This window comes from Marmota marmota, unplaced genomic scaffold, assembly GCF_001458135.2.
Source record: "Marmota marmota marmota unplaced genomic scaffold, marMar, whole genome shotgun sequence".
In the NCBI taxonomy this organism is placed as follows: Eukaryota; Metazoa; Chordata; class Mammalia; order Rodentia; family Sciuridae; genus Marmota; species Marmota marmota.
The window spans coordinates 6,333,244-6,350,447 of record NW_026000205.1 but is presented as its reverse complement, the minus strand read 5'-3'; the positions used below and the strand labels follow the sequence as shown (position 1 = coordinate 6,350,447).

The 17,204-nt window shown below is 49.2% G+C and overlaps 1 protein-coding gene across 1 annotated transcript in view; it reads left to right on the top strand.

Moving 5' to 3' along the window:
- Grik5 (glutamate ionotropic receptor kainate type subunit 5) overlaps positions 1-17,204 on the top strand; it is a 59,522-nt gene that overhangs the window by 2,974 nt on the left and 39,344 nt on the right. The window contains 10 exon segments of the mRNA XM_048790788.1: positions 1,064-1,192; positions 1,505-1,669; positions 4,543-4,640; positions 4,736-4,901; positions 6,896-7,074; positions 8,419-8,472; positions 8,565-8,726; positions 10,190-10,342; positions 10,769-10,873; positions 10,988-11,095. Of these exon segments, the coding sequence (XP_048646745.1) occupies positions 1,114-1,192; positions 1,505-1,669; positions 4,543-4,640; positions 4,736-4,901; positions 6,896-7,074; positions 8,419-8,472; positions 8,565-8,726; positions 10,190-10,342; positions 10,769-10,873; positions 10,988-11,095 (1,269 nt within the window). The 5' untranslated portion in view covers positions 1,064-1,113.

Genomic DNA, 17,204 nt, shown 5'->3' with positions numbered 1-17,204 from the left:
ATATATTTATATATATATATATATATATATATAGTAGTTGGACACAATACCTTTATTTTTTATTTATTTATATGTGGTGCTGTGGATCAAACCTAGGGCCTCGCACGTCCCAGGCGAATGCTCTACCGCTGAGCCACAACCCTAGCCCATCTCTTCCTCTTTTTGCTTCTGCCCTCTCTTTCTGTATCTTCATATCTCCCCCATCTTCTTTTTCTTCCCTCTTTCTCTCCTAATTCTATCCCTAGCTCCCTGTAACCCTTCTTGTGTATCTCTCTCCATTTCCCTCTCCATTTTCCTATCATCTTTCTGTTCCCTTTTATATCTGCCTGTTTTTCCTTCCTTTCTTCTTTTCTGGGTCTCTCCATTTCCCCCAAGACCTTCTAGCTCGGTTTCCTCACTTCTCTTTATTCTTTTTTTTTTTTTGGTTAGGCCCCTTTACTACTTTGGGTCCATCCATCTATGTGAGTCTCCCTCTTCCTTTCTGTTCTCCACTCTCCTCAAGTTTCCTAAGTCCTGGATACTGTCCCCAAACCAGACCCCAGATGTCCAGTCCTCTCTTCCCATGGGATTGTGGGAACTAGGGATGTCAGGAAGGTGGCAACTGAAGCTTGGGATGGGGTTGCCTAGCAACCATTGCATTCTCTCCAGCCTGTTTCTGTTGCCTAGTAACAGCTGCCTGCCCAGAGACAGGGGCGGGACTGGGTGAGGGGGGTGGCACTTCCTGGTTTCTTATTGGGGTGGGGCTGGTCCCTGGAATCACTCCTACCTGAGATCTCTAACATGCCTTGCTCCCACTTGGGTCACTGTGTGCATTCTCAAGCAGTGTCTGTCCCATCAGTGCCCAAGTGCTGGGAGCTCCTCCTGGTTGCACCTCTGAGCCTGAGCTTCCTTCTAGCAGTGCCCCAGTACTGCAAACTTATAGTCAGAGCAGGGTCCTGCAGAGCTGTGAACCCTTCACCAGCAATGTCCTGGGGGTTGTGCTTGTCACCCTGTCTAGCAGCCCTCCTAAGAGACTCTGCCTTCATATCAGCAGTCTCCCCTCAGCTTGGGGGTCTCCCTGCAGGTGGCGAGTGGGGGCCGCGGCAGCTGCGTCCCCATGAGGAGGGGAGGAAGATGCCGGCTGAGCTGCTGCTGCTGCTGATTGTCGCCTTCGCCAGTCCCAGCTGCCAGGTGCTCTCATCACTGCGCATGGGTGAGGTCCTATAGCAGCCCCTCTCTCAGAGACCTCCTTCTGGGTCCTGGGGGTCCTTTTGGGAACCCATGCATGTCAGTCCCCTGGGATCCAGGATTCTGGGCCTCACATTCCCACATTCTTCAACAACATGGGGAGCCCTGGCCCCCAACTCCTCCTTCCTCTGCACCTAGGAGTTGAGATCTCCAGTTCTCTCCAGTCTCAGATCCAGAAGTCTAGACCCTTAGTCTCTATACCTGCCCTCATTTTAGACCCCAGCCCCTCTTTTCTCAGGACCTAGGAGTCTGGTCCCCAACCCCTGTGTCCCCTCAGCTGCAATCCTGGACGACCAGACAGTGTGTGGCCGTGGTGAGCGTCTGGCCCTGGCTCTGGCCCGGGAGCAGATCAACGGGATCATCGAGGTCCCAGCCAAGGCCCGAGTGGAAGTAGACATCTTTGAGCTGCAGCGGGACAGCCAGTACGAGACCACGGACACCAGTGAGCGGGGCCACGGGGGCGTGGGGTGAGGCAGGGCAGTTGGGGCCCTCAGTCTGTCCCTCTGCCCTGACCTCCTCATCTTGGCCTTGACCTCTCCTGAATCTGTCTGCCTACTACCTTTGTGTCTGCCTTCTCTTTCCCAGAGGAGGCTGCTGCTGGATGCAGGTCCTGGGCAGTGAGGCAGGTAGCTTAAGGGTGGGTCAGCAAAAGCATGCTGAAGGAGGCTAGACTGAAGCAGAACTTTGGCAGGTGAACAGAATGTAGAGAGTAGCACTGTTCCCAGCACACCTGTGGAGCCCAAGCCTGCCACATGATAGGGGTGTGGAAGTGTTTGAATATTGAATGAATGAATGAATGTTAATACACGCTACTTGAACAGATGTGCTGGAGATATTGACCTTTGCAAGCAGCTGTCTTAAACCATGTTTAAGAGCTGGGGATGTAGCTCAGTGGTAGAGCACTTGCTTAGCATGTCACGAGATGCTAGGTTCTATCCCTAGCAACACCAAGAGGAGGAAAAAAAGATAGCATGATTTAGACAGGGTTTTCTTCTGCAGGCCTTATCAGAAGTTCTTTTTTGGGGGGTGTGGTGGGGAGGGTTGTACCGGGGATTGAACCCAGGGGCACTGAGCTACATTCCCAGCCCTTTTTTATATTTTATTTAGAAATAGGGTCTCACTAAATTAGAGCCTCACTAAATTTTTGAAGTTGGCTTTGAACTCACAATCCTCCTGCCTCACCTCCTGAGCCGCTGGGATTACAGGCGTGTACCACTGCACCTGGCTTTAGAAGTTTTATTATGTTCATGTAATATTTCAAATCACCAAGAGGGAGAATGGGGCACAGCATTTCCTAGATTTTTTTGACTGGTGCAGCATAGAACATGGTCTGGGAAAAGTGATGGTGGAAAGTAAGAAGACAGATGGCATTGTAGGCACATACCTGGAGTCTGGAGCTGCGGGGCAGGAGGAAGAATTTGGAGCCAAGGAATAGTATGTGGGGTTGAGGCCATCCTGACTACCTGAATTCAGGGCACATTTGAGAGAATCCTGAGTGGTTCCTGGGATAGAATATGACAGGGCAGTGGGAGGCAAAATTGGGCAGATTGGCAGCCTGGCTTAAGGAGGCCTGCAGTGCCAGGGTAAGAGACACCACCTTTAGCCAAGGCAGTAGGGAGTTGCCAATGGGTTTAGACCAGGGACTAGGCTTTTGGAAGGGGAATCCAGAGGCTGGATTTGAGTGATGCATGAAGAGGCTGGTACTTGCCTGACTTGGTAATCCAAAATAGGACGGGGCAGAGGGATTAAAGAGTGGGGGACAGGTATAAGAAATCTTGGAGACAAAGAAGAGAGAGGAGTTGGTGATTAATGACTACGGGGAAAGAGGAACCTGGTCTGTGCAAGTGGTGGGACCTTCACAAGTGTGGAAGGCACAGAAGTAACAAGTTTGGAGGAAGATGAGATGTTCAGTTTTGATACTTTTAGTTAAATATGGCAGAAACTCTACTCAGACTGGTTTAAGGAAAAAAGAGATATTATAGCTAGGGGCTTAGCTTACTTGTAAAGCACTTGCCTAGTCCCTGGGTTCTATCCATAGCAACACACTCACACACATACATACTATTAGATCAGGTTGCTAAAAGACCTACAGACTAGGGGCTGGGATTGTGGTTCAGCAGTAGAGCATTTGCCTGACACATGTGAGTCACTGGGTTCAATCCTCAACACCACATGAAAATAAATAAATAAGCAAAATAAAGGTATTGTGTCCATCTAAACTAAAAAAAAAAAAAAATACTTATTTTTAAAAAAGTCCTGCAGGGCTGGGGATGTGGCTCAAGCAGTAGCGCATTTGCCTGGCATGTGCAGGGCGCTGGGTTCGATCCTCAACACCACATAAAAAAATAAAAATAAAGATATATAAAATAAAAAAAGAATTCTTAAAAAAAAAAAAAAGTCCTGCAGACTAATTTTAGGAGGCATGACTATATCCAGGTACTCGAATGATATCCCAGAATTGTTCTAGGAATGGCTGGATCCAGAGGTTGAAATGATAGTCTAGGAATCTCTCTGTTTTTATCTCTGGGTCCTGCTTTCCTCTGAGTTGGCTTCATTTTCAGGAGTGCCCTTCTCAGCTGGTGGCAGGATGGCTGTAGCAGTTCAAAGCTCACATCTCACCAGTTTAGGAAACTCAATAATAATCATAGCAGAACTTGGGGAAGGCTCTTTCTGGTCTGATTTGAACCCAGAACCATCTCTGAACCAGTCACTGTGGCCAAGAGGATGTGGCTTTGTGACTGGCCAGGCCTGAGTCGGGTGCCAATCAATCCTGGGAAGTGCATAAACTGAGGGGCAGAGTGGTTTTTCCAGGAAAAGACAGCATTCTGCTGTGAGAACAGGCACGAGCAGGCAAGAGCAGCAGCTGTCTGCCTCTGAGTCTTGAGAACCACATGTGTTTTAGGGGAAGAAAGCAGGAGGAGCTAGTAGATGTAACAGAAGGGTGGTGTCTGGAGCAGACCCAGGGGACATTGGCTGCGGGTTCAGTGTGGAGGGAGTGCTGGGTGCATCCTAGGTGGCAACATGGCTGAAAAGATTGAGAAAGAGGAAGGCAGAGGAACTGGCCCCCTGGTGTCTGTCTCTCTCTGCTTTCCTTTATTTCTCTTAGTCTGACCTGAACCTCTGCCTTGTTTCTCTTCCTTTTGTACACTATATTGGGCAAGATCAGGGATTGGGCCTCTAGGACTGGGTAGATAGAGAAGCAGCAGGCATTTTCAAGTGTCCAGGTCATCTCCTAGTCCAGGCTGTCCCCTGGCGGGTGGGGTAGGAGAGGAGGCCAAGAATCCCTGACTCTGGTCTCTTCGTTTCCCCTTACAGTGTGCCAGATCCTGCCCAAGGGGGTTGTGTCTGTCCTGGGACCCTCCTCCAGCCCAGCATCTGCCTCCACTGTGAGCCATATCTGTGGGGAGAAGGAGGTGAGGCATGGATCGCAGGGTTGGGGGTGAGTGGTCCCTGGGAGGTGAGGGCTGGGGAGCAACAGGATGGAAGCAAAAGCTCCCTCTCTGTCCAGATCCCCCACATCAAAGTGGGTCCCGAGGAGACGCCCCGCCTTCAGTACCTTCGCTTCGCATCTGTCAGCCTCTACCCCAGTAACGAGGACGTCAGCCTGGCAGTCTCCCGAATCCTCAAGTCCTTCAACTACCCCTCGGCCAGCCTCATCTGCGCCAAGGCTGAGTGTGAGGGAGAAGAACTGGATGTTTTGTTTTGATTCCCCCCAAATGTCCCTTCCCATATGGTTGTTCAGTCCCCCCTGGCTAGGAGCCCTGGGCAACCTGGGTATTAGGCTTTCCTAGTAGTCCCCACTGTCCCTTTCCCTTTTAGGAACTAAGACCTCTGGTTCCACAGACCCCTTCTTTCCCCAGAGGTACCCAGTTGGTCCACAAATGGTCACTGAGTACCTGCTTCGTCCAACCTTCTGCTAGGCCCTGGGGGGATTGGCAGGGAACAGTGCTAGGCAGGTCTCTGCCTTCACAAGACTCTATCTAGGGGGGGCTGCAGGTCATTGAATTGTTGGGACCCAGACTGGTAATGTGGGCTTCCAGGAGGTGTGTGGGGCCTCTGGGAGGGCCCCAACCTATCTGGGAGGTTCAGAGCCTGTATCTGAGAAGAGGACATCTAAGCTGAACCTGGAGGGCATATTCCAAACAGAGGGCTTGGCAGAGGCAGAGGTGGCTCTCTGAGATGCTCAGAAATGCTCCTGGCTGGAGTATAAGAGCAGTGAAGCAGGAGGCAAGTGAGCCATGGAAGTTTTCTAAGCAGGACAGGGCAAGGGCACACAGCCAGGTTCATGTTATAGGAAGAGAGTGGGTTGGAGAAGGACACACGAGACTGGGAGACCAATAAGAAGCAAGGAAAGATAATGTGGTTTTGGGCCCAGGTGGTAGAAATCAGAGTAGAGAACCAAGGTGGATTGAGGGAATAGAGGAGGGTGGGGAGGCCAGGGTCAGCCATGGCACCAGAGAGAACAACAGTCAGCTTGAGGAGCACATGCTGGGTATAGCAAATCTGTCTTAGACATCCAAGTGGTTAGTCTGGTAGGTGTGGAGCTTGAAAGAGGGCAGATTGTGCTCTGTAACCTCTGGAAGGAATTCCTGTTTCCAAGGGGGCTCACCGAGCATCTGATGGGTGCCAGACACTGTTGGTGTTAGTGACCCCCAGTGAGTGAGGCAGACAGAAATCATTCTTTGTTAAACCTCCATTCCGAGAGGTGTTAGGCAATAAACACTGTAAATAAGCGCTTGCTGTGGCTAGACACAGTAAGCTCTGTGAGGACATGGCAGCCAGTAATAAGGATTGGGAATCTGGAGGGGGCATGGAGGACATTTTTAAACAAAATGATGGTCTCAGCCCTGAAATGGAGGGTTCGGGCCTTGTTGAGAAGGTGATTTTGAGTAAGGGCTGGAGAAGATGGGGACCTGAAAGAAGAGAGTTCCAGGTAGAGGGAACAGCCAGGGCCAAGGCCACAGTACAGAAGCGTGACTATTGTGTGTGCAGAGCAGAAAGGAGCTGTCTGTGGCCAGAGCTGTGTGAGTAACAGGGAGAAGAGATGTGGAGCCATCAAAGGGCTTGATGCAGAGCAGGAGGCCACCTATTGACATCATTTTGGCTGCTGTGTAAGAAACAAACTTATAGGAGCCAATGTGGCTCTTGCAAGAGGCAAGAGATGGCTGTGGGCTTGGGTCAGGTAGTGATAGTGGGATGGCAGAATGGGTTCTAAAGTGTTTTGAAAGGAGAGCCTGGATGGGCTAGGTGTGGATGAGGGAGGTGGAGCAAGAGAAAGCCAGGCTTCCATCGAGGTCTGGCATGAGCCACTGTCAGGCTGCAATTGCTGTTCACCCAAAGGTGGAAAATGGGGCAGGGTAATGTGGTTTGGGCAAGAAAACAGGGATGTTGAATGTGATGTCATACATCCCAGTGAGGGTGCGGGAGAGGCGTTTGGAGATCTGGGGAGGGGTCTAGGCTGAGATTTTACTTGGGAAGGATCTGGGCATTAGGTCCCTGAGCCCAGTGCCCCGAGGCCCCAGCTACACTGGGGACAGCCATACCATCTTCTTGGCATGCCCTCTAGTTCTCTACCTGCTGCCCTGTGTTGGGGAGGAGAAAGGAGTGTCTGCCCCGTGTCTGGCACCCAGAAAGCAGGGCTCTAAGCCAAGGCCTGACCCTCCTTCAGGCCTGCTGCGATTGGAGGAACTGGTACGTGGCTTCCTCATCTCCAAGGAGACGCTGTCTGTGAGAATGCTGGATGACAGTCGGGACCCCACACCGTTGCTCAAGGAGATCCGAGATGACAAAGTGTCTACCATCATCATTGATGCCAATGCGTCCATCTCCCACCTTGTCCTCCGCAAGGTGGGCCCTCTCCACTGTTTCTCATTTCAAAGGACCAGGGTCAGAAACCTTGGTAACTGTGACCACATCACTCAATGCTCAGGGCAATGATGGGAGAGGATATCAAGACCCTCTTCTTACATGCAACTGATGATTATAAGGTTCATTGCCTGGCCTGGCTGCTCCCTTGACATGTGGTCCTGGACAGTCACCTTGTCTTTCTGGAAAGTAAGGACAGTGATAGTTCCTACCTCAGTGGCTTGTAGTGAGGGTTGGTGAGTGAATGGCCTGGAAAGTGTTTAGCACAGTAGAGTTGAGATACTTACTGTGCATCTTTAATTTGACTATCACTCTGCAGGACAAGTGTCATGAGCATTTGGTAGATGAAGAAGCTGAAGTTTGTGGGGAGGACTGGCTCAAGGACACACAAGAGGGCCCAGAGCAATAGGACCTTCCTCCAGGGGCTCAGCACATTCTGTCTACCAGTGACCCACACTCATTAATCATTGATTTGCTTCCCTGTTCTTAATTTTTCTTCATAATCAAATTTGTATTATTTTTCTCCACTTTTTTTTAAATTAAAACCATATGTCATTGCTGATAATAGCCCACAGAAAGAAGTGAAAGTGGACTCTGGAGGCAGGATGGCTTAGGGAAAAGGTTTCAGGCTCAGGAGGCAGACTGGCTTGGGCAGGCAGCCTGGTCCCTCCGGTGGAGCTGTGTGTGGTCTGCTTTCTCTCTCACCTTGCCCTTCCCTGATAGCCACGTGTAACCCTCAGCTCCTGCCATGCAGGAAATACAAGTTGATGCCCTGTAATAATTCTCATGGCAGGTCAGGACTGGGCACTCATGGTGTAGAGAGGTCTTCCAGCTTTGTTCTTGAGGACTATAAGAAAGGGAACTCAAAAAACGAACCTCAGGATTAAAATGGGTGGCCTCTGGTTGTGTAATGCTTTTCTGAGCTCATATGTGATGGGGCTGAGTCCTACACATTAGCAGCTCAACACCTTTTGGGCAATGTGAGGTTTAAGGTTAAGTTCCTGTCCTCGTCCAGCCTGTTTCTGAGGTTTTCCTTCATTTCCAGAAGGAAGTCTGCCAAGTTCCTTTATGAGGAACAGTAGGCATTTGGGGGCCCTATTGTCTCCTCTAACAAATCTCTGCTCACCTGGGGCACCAAGGGATCAAGGTCTCCCTCTGCCCTCACCTGTCTCCTTCTGTCTTTCTGTTTCTGAGTGTCTCTTACTGTGTTTCCTATTGGATCTTGTCAGGCCTATCACTAAATCTCTCTTCCTTTCTTGGGTTCCCTGATTGCTGCCTGCTGGACCTCCGCCTCTCATGCCACCTCTTGGCTTCTGTGTTCTCCAGGCCTCGGAGCTGGGAATGACCTCAGCATTTTACAAGTACATCCTTACCACCATGGTGCGTACCCCTGCCAGCCCCCAATCACTTCCCACCGTGTCTGCCCCACTTGGGATTTAGCCCCAGCACTCACCACCTCTACTTGGTCTCAGGACTTCCCTATCCTGCATCTGGATGGTATTGTGGAGGACTCTTCCAATATCCTGGGCTTCTCCATGTTCAACACCTCCCACCCCTTCTATCCTGAGTTTGTGCGCAGCCTCAACATGTCCTGGAGGGAGAACTGTGAAGCCAGCACCTACCCAGGCCCCGCGGTGAGCAGAAACACCCAGACACACTGCACAGATGCTTCCAGGGGCCCCTTTCAGACCTCACTGAGATCATACTCAGAACCCTCTGGTACCCAAGAGGCCTTTCAATATGATGCTGTGACAAGTCTAACCCATGTCCTCCTCTTCCCTGCTTCCCACACTGCTGTAGCCACACCAGCCTCCTTGTGGTGCCTCTGCTGCCCCAGTACATGCACAGCTCTGGCTTTTGATATGTCCTTCCCTCTGCTTCCCATGCACTTTCCCACAGAACCATTGGCTGCCCCTCATCTCCAGGTGTGTACTCAGATATCCTCCTGGCTGTAAGACCTTCCTTGGTTCCTCTATCTTTAAAATGGAAAGCAACCACTTTTTAGCTCCCTTCCCTGCTGCCTTCTTCCCCACAGCACTAATATTTAATCACCATTTGGCTCACTTGATATTCTACTTACATATAAATGAAGATCTGTAGACTATAATTTCCACGAGGGCAGGCATTTCTGTCCATTTTGCTCACCATTGTAACCCCTGCACCTAAAACAGCCTGGCTCATGGTAGGTGTCTGATAATATATGTAATAAATGCAAACATACAAAAGAGGCTTATTTATGTGTATTTGTTCATAGACACCTATTCATATGCCAAGATACCAAGACACTTCTGCCTGCACTAAAGTACCCATAGATGCCAAGATGTGCAGTCACAATGTGTGTATGCAGAGACATCACACACTGACACAGGCAGAGGTACATTAGTATTCACCCCTGTACATACCAAATGGCACACTCAGCCCTTCATACCAGCCCAGATAAGGCACATGCTCACACGTACACATGCATGCACCTGCCACAGTCACAGCTTAGTAGCCAGGGCATATAGAACACTCATGGTGTACCAGGCCCTGTTCTGAGCATTTTATGAGCTTTCTCTCCCTCTAGTCCCACAGTAGTGCTAAGAGGTGGTTACTACTGCTATTCCCATTTTATAGGGGAGGAAACTAAGACTCAGAGAATGGTAGGGACATGGCCATAGCATCAGGAAACAGCAGACCTGGGCCTCCATCAGAGTCCCTGCCTCCCTGATCCCACACCCACCCTGCATACTCCAGACACACTCAAGACAGGGCAGGGGCTGTCTTCCTCACCTGCGTTGATCATGCAGACATAGGTCTGCTGGCGTGCCTGCCTCTGTGGGAGACACATCTGACCCTCCAGGCAAACCCTCTCAGATGTGCCTTCCCTAGGGAGACACGGCCATACACAGTCTGGCAGAGCTATTCCTACCAAGGCATGGGACAAAAAAACACTTCCCCATTGTCATCCATATGTCCCAAGGGAGACCAGAGCTCCTTCCTCCCTCCTGACCCCCTGGTTTCCCATTCCTGTGAAGACAGGAACCATCCATGAGGGGCTTCAAGCCCCCGCCCCCGCTAAACTGCCTCTTTCTCTTCCTGCTTCTGCTCACTCCAGCTGTCAGCTGCCTTGATGTTTGATGCCGTGCATGTGGTGGTGAGCGCCGTCAGAGAGCTGAACCGCAGCCAGGAGATTGGTGTCAAGCCGCTGGCCTGTACTTCGGCCAACATTTGGCCCCATGGGACCAGCCTCATGAACTACCTGCGCATGGTGAGCCGGGAGCAGAGAGCATGTGGGAGGTGGGCAGTGGCCACCTCTGATGGGGACACTCACCATGTCCACCCTGCGGCCCTCTGCCCTCTCCCCTACCTCCAACCCCGCCTACCTACCGCCTTTGGGCTTCTTCTGGGCCTCCTCCTCATTCTTGCATCTTGTCTGTCCATTCCCAACTGTACTCTGCCTGTCTGGGCTGTATGCTCTCTCTGGGTCCTACTGTCTTGCTCCTGGTCTGCTTCCTTGTGCCATATCCCCTTGTTTCCTTGTGTGCTGTCTTCTTTTTTGACTGTGATCCCTTTCTTGGTCCCTTTCCTGTTCCTTCCCTTCCCATTTCTTATGGTTGTCTCGTCTCCACTGGGTCTTTCTGCCCATCTCTGGGCCCTGCCACCCCTCCCTCTGCCCCACCTCCCGCCCTGCTAGGTAGAGTATGATGGGCTGACCGGGCGGGTCGAGTTCAACAGCAAAGGGCAGAGGACCAACTACACCCTGCGCATCCTAGAGAAGTCCCGGCAGGGCCACCGTGAGGTGAGCAGGCCCAGGGTGATGTCAGAGCCTTGCTGGGATTTGGGTGGGATGGGCCTAGAGACTGCTGTGTCCCTGGGCAGGGCCTGGGGCTGATGGCGCCCTCTCTGCCCCTAGATAGGGGTGTGGTACTCTAACCGGACCCTGGCCATGAATGCTACCACCTTGGACATCAACCTGTCACAGACGCTGGCCAACAAGACACTGGTGGTCACAACCATTCTGGTGAGTGGCCCTGGGGAAGGAGGGTGCTGTAGGTTAAAGGGTCCAAATGTTGGGCCTTCCCTGAGGAGTGATCCAGCTTAATGCCAGCTCTCTCTGAGGTGGAGGGATACTTTACTTGGCATAGGTTACATTGTACCAGCTAGCAGGGGATGTGGCCCATGTATCCACTAACTCCCAACAGTGACCAGGTGTCATTATCCTAACCACATGGGAGCCAGATTCAGCCTTGGGCTCTTCATGTCTGGCCTATGTTGGGTTCTCCATAATAGTAATTTCTACAATAGTAATTTCTAGGTTGTTTTGTTACACTTGCCAACGTAGTATGTTGACACATGCCAACTTATTTAGTATCCATCCCAAGATGTGGAAACTAAAGATCAGAGAGGTAAAGCAACTTGCCCAGGGACACAGCACAAATACATGACATAGCCAGTACTGGAAACCATGTCTTTAAGGATCCAGAGTCTGAATCTTAAGTGCTGTGCTCGGAAGCTCCAGTCCTCTCCATACCTGAAGACCAGCTAAAGAAATTGTTCTGTAGTCTTCAGGTTTCTATTCCTGCATTTTATCAAGTCAAGGGTGGAGGGGTCTTGGGGTGTCAGTGATCATCCATCCGCTGCACCAGGCACTATGCTGGGCCCTTACAGGTATTGCTCTTGAGACCTCACAGTAGCCTGTGAGGTTGATTTTATTTCCTCTCTTTTGATAGTAAGGAGACGTCATGCAATGAGCCCTAGTGGGCCCGAGTGTCAGGCTTAGAGTCTGCACCCTCCCTTTTGCACCCTGCTGCCTCCCATAAAGTCAGGGAGGTTCTGACGCACAGGGCCTGGTGAGAAGGGGCTTCCCTGAGCAGCTGCGCCTGAAGACAGCACATGCTGGGCAGCCACACTCTTCATAGCAGCCAAGTCCAGAGCCTGCTGGCTTCCCTTGTCCAAGGGAGCTGCTAATAGCTGTGGAGGCCAAGGTTCAAAGAGGATTTCTAGAAGGTTCCACAGGATGTCAGGGGTCCCATAAGTATCAAATCACAGAGCTCTTCCCTTGGTTTCTAAAAAGGAAACTCCTGATCTAAAGTGGAACTGGAATCTCTCCGGAGAAGGGCCAGTGAGCCTGTTGCAAAGGGACAGATGGCCTGCAGACAGGAAACCAGACACTTCCTAATAGCCTCACCAAGGGGCCCTGAAGGCTGGGCTGGCATGGAGCAGTGGGCACCTCTGTGCATGTAATGTGTAGTCAGTCCCTGAAGACGCCTGGAGGCAGAAGCACAGAGGTCCTTGGGGAACAAGGGTCAGAGTTCAGGAAGAAGATGTCAGGTGAACCAAGCCATGACCTGGCTCTGAGTCTCTCACATTCTCCCCTCTTCTCCCCAAAGCCTGAGAGCCGATATTATTCTTCTCCAGAGGTTCATTTTCCTCTTGATGGGTTGGTTCACTCACCCATTCCACAAATATTTCTAAAGCTGCTATGTGCCTGGCCTTCACACAAATTCTGAAGGCACAGAAATAAGTCATAGGTGCTCTCAGGTGGCACTGGGGAGGTGATCCCACCCTGAATACAGTTCTTGCAACCCAGGGTATTGAGGGGTTTCCTAACAAAGGAGGGACTGATGCAGCTGCAGCGGCCTGAGGAAAGCCTCAAGAAGAGGTGGCGTCAGATGGGGTTTTGGAAGTTGCATAGGAGTGTGGTGCAGAACATCCTGGAAGCAGGAGCAGGGGCCTCTGGATGTTTGTTAGTTTGGATGGGAGACAGTGGCCTCCGCGTGTACAACAGGATGTGTTTCCTTTCTTTTTGTGGTGCTGAGGATAGAACCCAGGGCCTCACACATCTAGGCAAGTGTTCTGCCACTGAGTCACACCCACAGCATTCACCAGTTTCTGACATGGGTTTTTGGGCAGGGCCCGTGTCAGAAACATGGGGATTCAGGTATGAGTCACTGATACCTTGGCCAGATGTGGGTCAGGACTTGTCTCATTCCCTACTCTGTCCTCAGGGCCTAGGATAGTGCCTGGCACCTGCATACATGAGGTGTGTGGATTGTGATGGGATAGATGTGGTCCAGGGGGGCTGTGGGGCAGAAGAGGGGAGGGGTCTCTGGAGGCCTGCTTATGCTTGCTCTTTACTTGGAAGAGAGTGCTGAGCAGGAAGGGCAGCACCAGATTCTGATGTCAGGAGAGCTCCTGGGTCCACATTGGAGGATGCTGGAGAGAAGACGCCTGGGTGGGAGGAAGGGGAGTCTGATGAGGATGTTAAGAAGCAGGGCAGACAGGACCAGCTGGGTGAGAGCAGAGGAGGCCACGTGATGGGGTGCAGGCTGGAGCTGTCTCTGGGGTGGGAGCTGTTTTAGTCAGCTTTTGTGTTACTGTGACCAAAAGTCCTGACAGGAACAATTGGAGGAGGAAAAGTTTATTTGAGATTCACGGTTTCAGAGGTCTTAGTCCTTAGATCGCCAGCTCCATTCCTCAGGGCTTGAGGTGAGGCAGAACATCATGGTGCAAGGATGTGGTGAAGGAAAGCAGCTGAGAACAAGGCACCCAGAAAGGAGAGAGGGCGGGCCGGGGGCACGCTCCACTTGCCAGATATGCCCTCCGTGACCCACCTCCTCCAGCCACACTTTACCTGCCTTCAGTTACTACTCAGTTAATCCCCGTCTGGGGATTAATTTACTGATTGGCTTAAGGCTCTCATAGCCGAATCATTTCACCTTTAAACCTTGTATTGTCTCACACATGAGCTTTTGGGGGACACATCATATCTAAACCATAATAGGGGCACTCAGCTCTGGAGCTGCAGAGGGTGAGCTGGCTATGAGGTTGTATGAGGTGGGGGTGTAGAAGTCCTGAGGAGATGAGGTTGGGCTGGGACCTGCCTTCCTCAGTCCAGCCTCAGGCTCTGGCACATAGTTAGTTCTGATGATTCTTTTCCTCAGTCTGTGGCCTCACTCCAGTCTTTGGTGACTGGTATGGCAGTATGAGCCCCTACTGTGGGGCAGTCAGACCTTAATCCAGTCCTGGCTCCCATTCAAGCTCTCTAACTATCCAGTTTCCATACCTTCATCTGTAAAATGAGCCCACTGGGCCACCTCAAGAGGCCACAGGAGCAGTGCATGTGCTCGTCCCTGCAGTGCCCAGCATACAAGAGCGCCAGGTGCACCAGTGCTCTCCCTCACCCTTCCGCACCCTCTTGTACTTGCGTCCATGAAGAAAATAGCTGCCACTGTGGCCAACACCTCTGAGCACTGTGCACAGTCCTTCGCTGGTGTTACTCAATTTCCATAGCAGCCCTGCAATGAGTATTTTTATGACCCTGTTTTTCAGATGAATAAACTAAAGACACAGGGGGGATAAGTGACATGCCAAAGGTCACAGCGAGAATATAGTAGAGAGTAGAGCCGATTTAGGTTGACAAAACCTATATGCCCGTCCTTTGCACTCTATTGCCCCAGGTTCTGATGCTTCTTGAGTCTTCAGGGTGGTGTTCTGGGCCTGGCACTGCTGTTCACAGTATTCATAACACAGTGGGGCTGAGCTAGATCAAGGTCATATAACTGTATTCCAGGAAGTCACAGACATGGATTTAAGTCCAGGACAATCAGCTTTTGAAGCATGTTCTAGAACCATCCTCTTTTAATTTTGTTTTTACTTTCAGGAGATTTTTTTCCCCTTGCGGTGCTGGGCATGGAACCTAGAGACTTGAACATGATAGGCAAGTGTCCCACCACTGAGCTACATCTCCAACCTCAAGAGACTTTTAATGAAATATAACATGCACATAGAAACTTGCAGAAATTGTAAATGTAACTTCACAGAATTTTCAAAATCTGAACATATTCGTGCTATCTATGCAACCAGCCCCCAACTCCTGAAAGCTCCTTGTGCCCCTTTCTGTCACTAACCTCTCAACTTCCCTCACCAGAGTAGCTTTGCCTGCCTATGAACTTAATATAAATGACATCATACTGGTAACCCTTATGTCTGACTCCCTTTGCTCATAAACTTTATGTTTATGAGATTCACTTGCATCATTGCATGTAGTTTAGACTTGTATGTTCTGTGATACAAAGTTACTACAGTTTACTTACCCATCAAATGTAGGTGGAAATTTGAATTATTTCTGATTTTCACTGTTATGAACAGTACTACTAGTTACATTCTCTCCCATGAACTTGTACTGGAATGTCAATGGCAGATGTTTCAGGGAGAGTTGCTGGGTCACAGGTGCATGTTTCAGCTTCTTAGCTACTGCAAAAGCGTTTTCCAAATGTTTGCACCACTGCATTCCCTGAGCAGTGTATGATTGACAGTTCCAGTTGCTCTTCATTGTTCCCAGTGGTGAGTATATTAATAGTGATATGTGGTTGTTTTCATTTGTAGTTGATCACTTTTTTGTGTTTATCAGCTATTTGGAAATCCTTCTTTGAGAAGTTCTTGCTCAAGTCTTTGTCTATTTTTTAAAAATTGGGATATATGACCTTTTTATTGATTTTGGAGTTATTCATATATTCTGGATTCCAGTTCTTGGTGAGATATGTGTATTGCAAATATTGGCTCTCCTTTTATGGCTTACTTTTTTATTCTCAGTTGTATATTTTGACAAGAAGACTTAATTTTTAATTTTACTAAGATCTATTTTATGCATTTTTTTGGTTAATGTTTTAGAATTTAAGAATTCCTTGCTTACCACAAGGTTATGCAGGTATTTTATTTATTTTCTGAAAACTTAATAATTTTGCCTTTTACGTTTAAATCTGTGTTCCATCTGAAATTGATTTCTATGAATCATGTGAAGTGGGAGGTGGTTAGAATACATTTTTTTTCCCACATGGATGTTTAATTGAATGGTACCATTTTTGTGTCTGTGTGTGTAGGTATTGGAGAATTGAACCCAGGGCCTTGCATATTCTAGGCAAGTATTCTACCACTAAGCTACATTCTTAGTCTTTTAAAATTTGTCTTGAGATAGGATCTCACCAAGTCACTGAGGCTGGCTTCAAACTTTTGATCCTCCTGCCTCAGCCTCCTGAGTAACTGGAATCATAGATGCATGCTACCACACCCAGATGAATAGCACCATTTATTAAAAATGAACATTTTCCTCTCTTCCCCACAGTCTTTTTTTTAAAAAAAAAATTTATTTATTTATTTATTAGTTGTAGTTGGACACAATATCTTTATTTTATTTATTTATTCTTATATAGTGCTAAGGATCGAACCCAGGGCTTCGGATGTACTAGGCGAGCACTCTACCGCTGAGCCACAACCCCAGTCCCTCTTCCCTGAAGTCTTATCTTTGTCATAAATCAATATTCATTTATGCGTGATTTTTCTGATACTCCATTTAATTGTCCATTGCCCCTCTGTTTCTAATACCTCATTGTCTTAAAATTATAGCTTAATTTAAATGTTAACTTTGTGTGGAGTTATCTACCAGTTTTGATGATCTTTAGGATTGCTTTGGCCTTTCTTGACCTTTTGCATTTCCGTATACCAACCACGGAGTCACATCACCAGTCTTTTATTTTTTATTTTGAGACAGGGCCTCACTAGTTGCTGAGGCTAACTTTGAACTTGGGATCCTCCTGCCTTAGCCTCCTGAGCTGCTGGGATTACAGGAGGCATGTCCCCCCACCCCCAGCTGCATTTCCATATACTTTTAAATATCAGACTTTAGTTTAAAAAATTCATGACCTTGAGGGAGGGACAGAGATAATGAAAATCTAGGTAAAATAGAATTCAAAGGATAAAGGGGGTAAGGAGTGAAAAATCAGCCCCCTTCCCTCCCTAGTCCCTCATTTTTCTTTTCTAGAGGCCACCATCCTTCTAGAAATGTCTGTGCATGTACAATCACATTCCTGTTCTTTCTGTCACAAAGAATAGCATATTGTACACGTTGTTCTGTAGCTTGTTTTTTTCCTCTTAATATATCTTATAGACTTTGCTATTTTAGTAGTTGCCTGGGATTCTTTTATGACATCGATGATCTCTTTATCTTGTCTCAAATTAAGTTGTTTCAGTCATTGTTCCCACCACAGGCACTGCTGTGATGACTTTCCTGGACCTGTTTTTGGCTGTAGATGCACACCATTCAAGGGGAGCTCTTAGAGACAGACTCACAG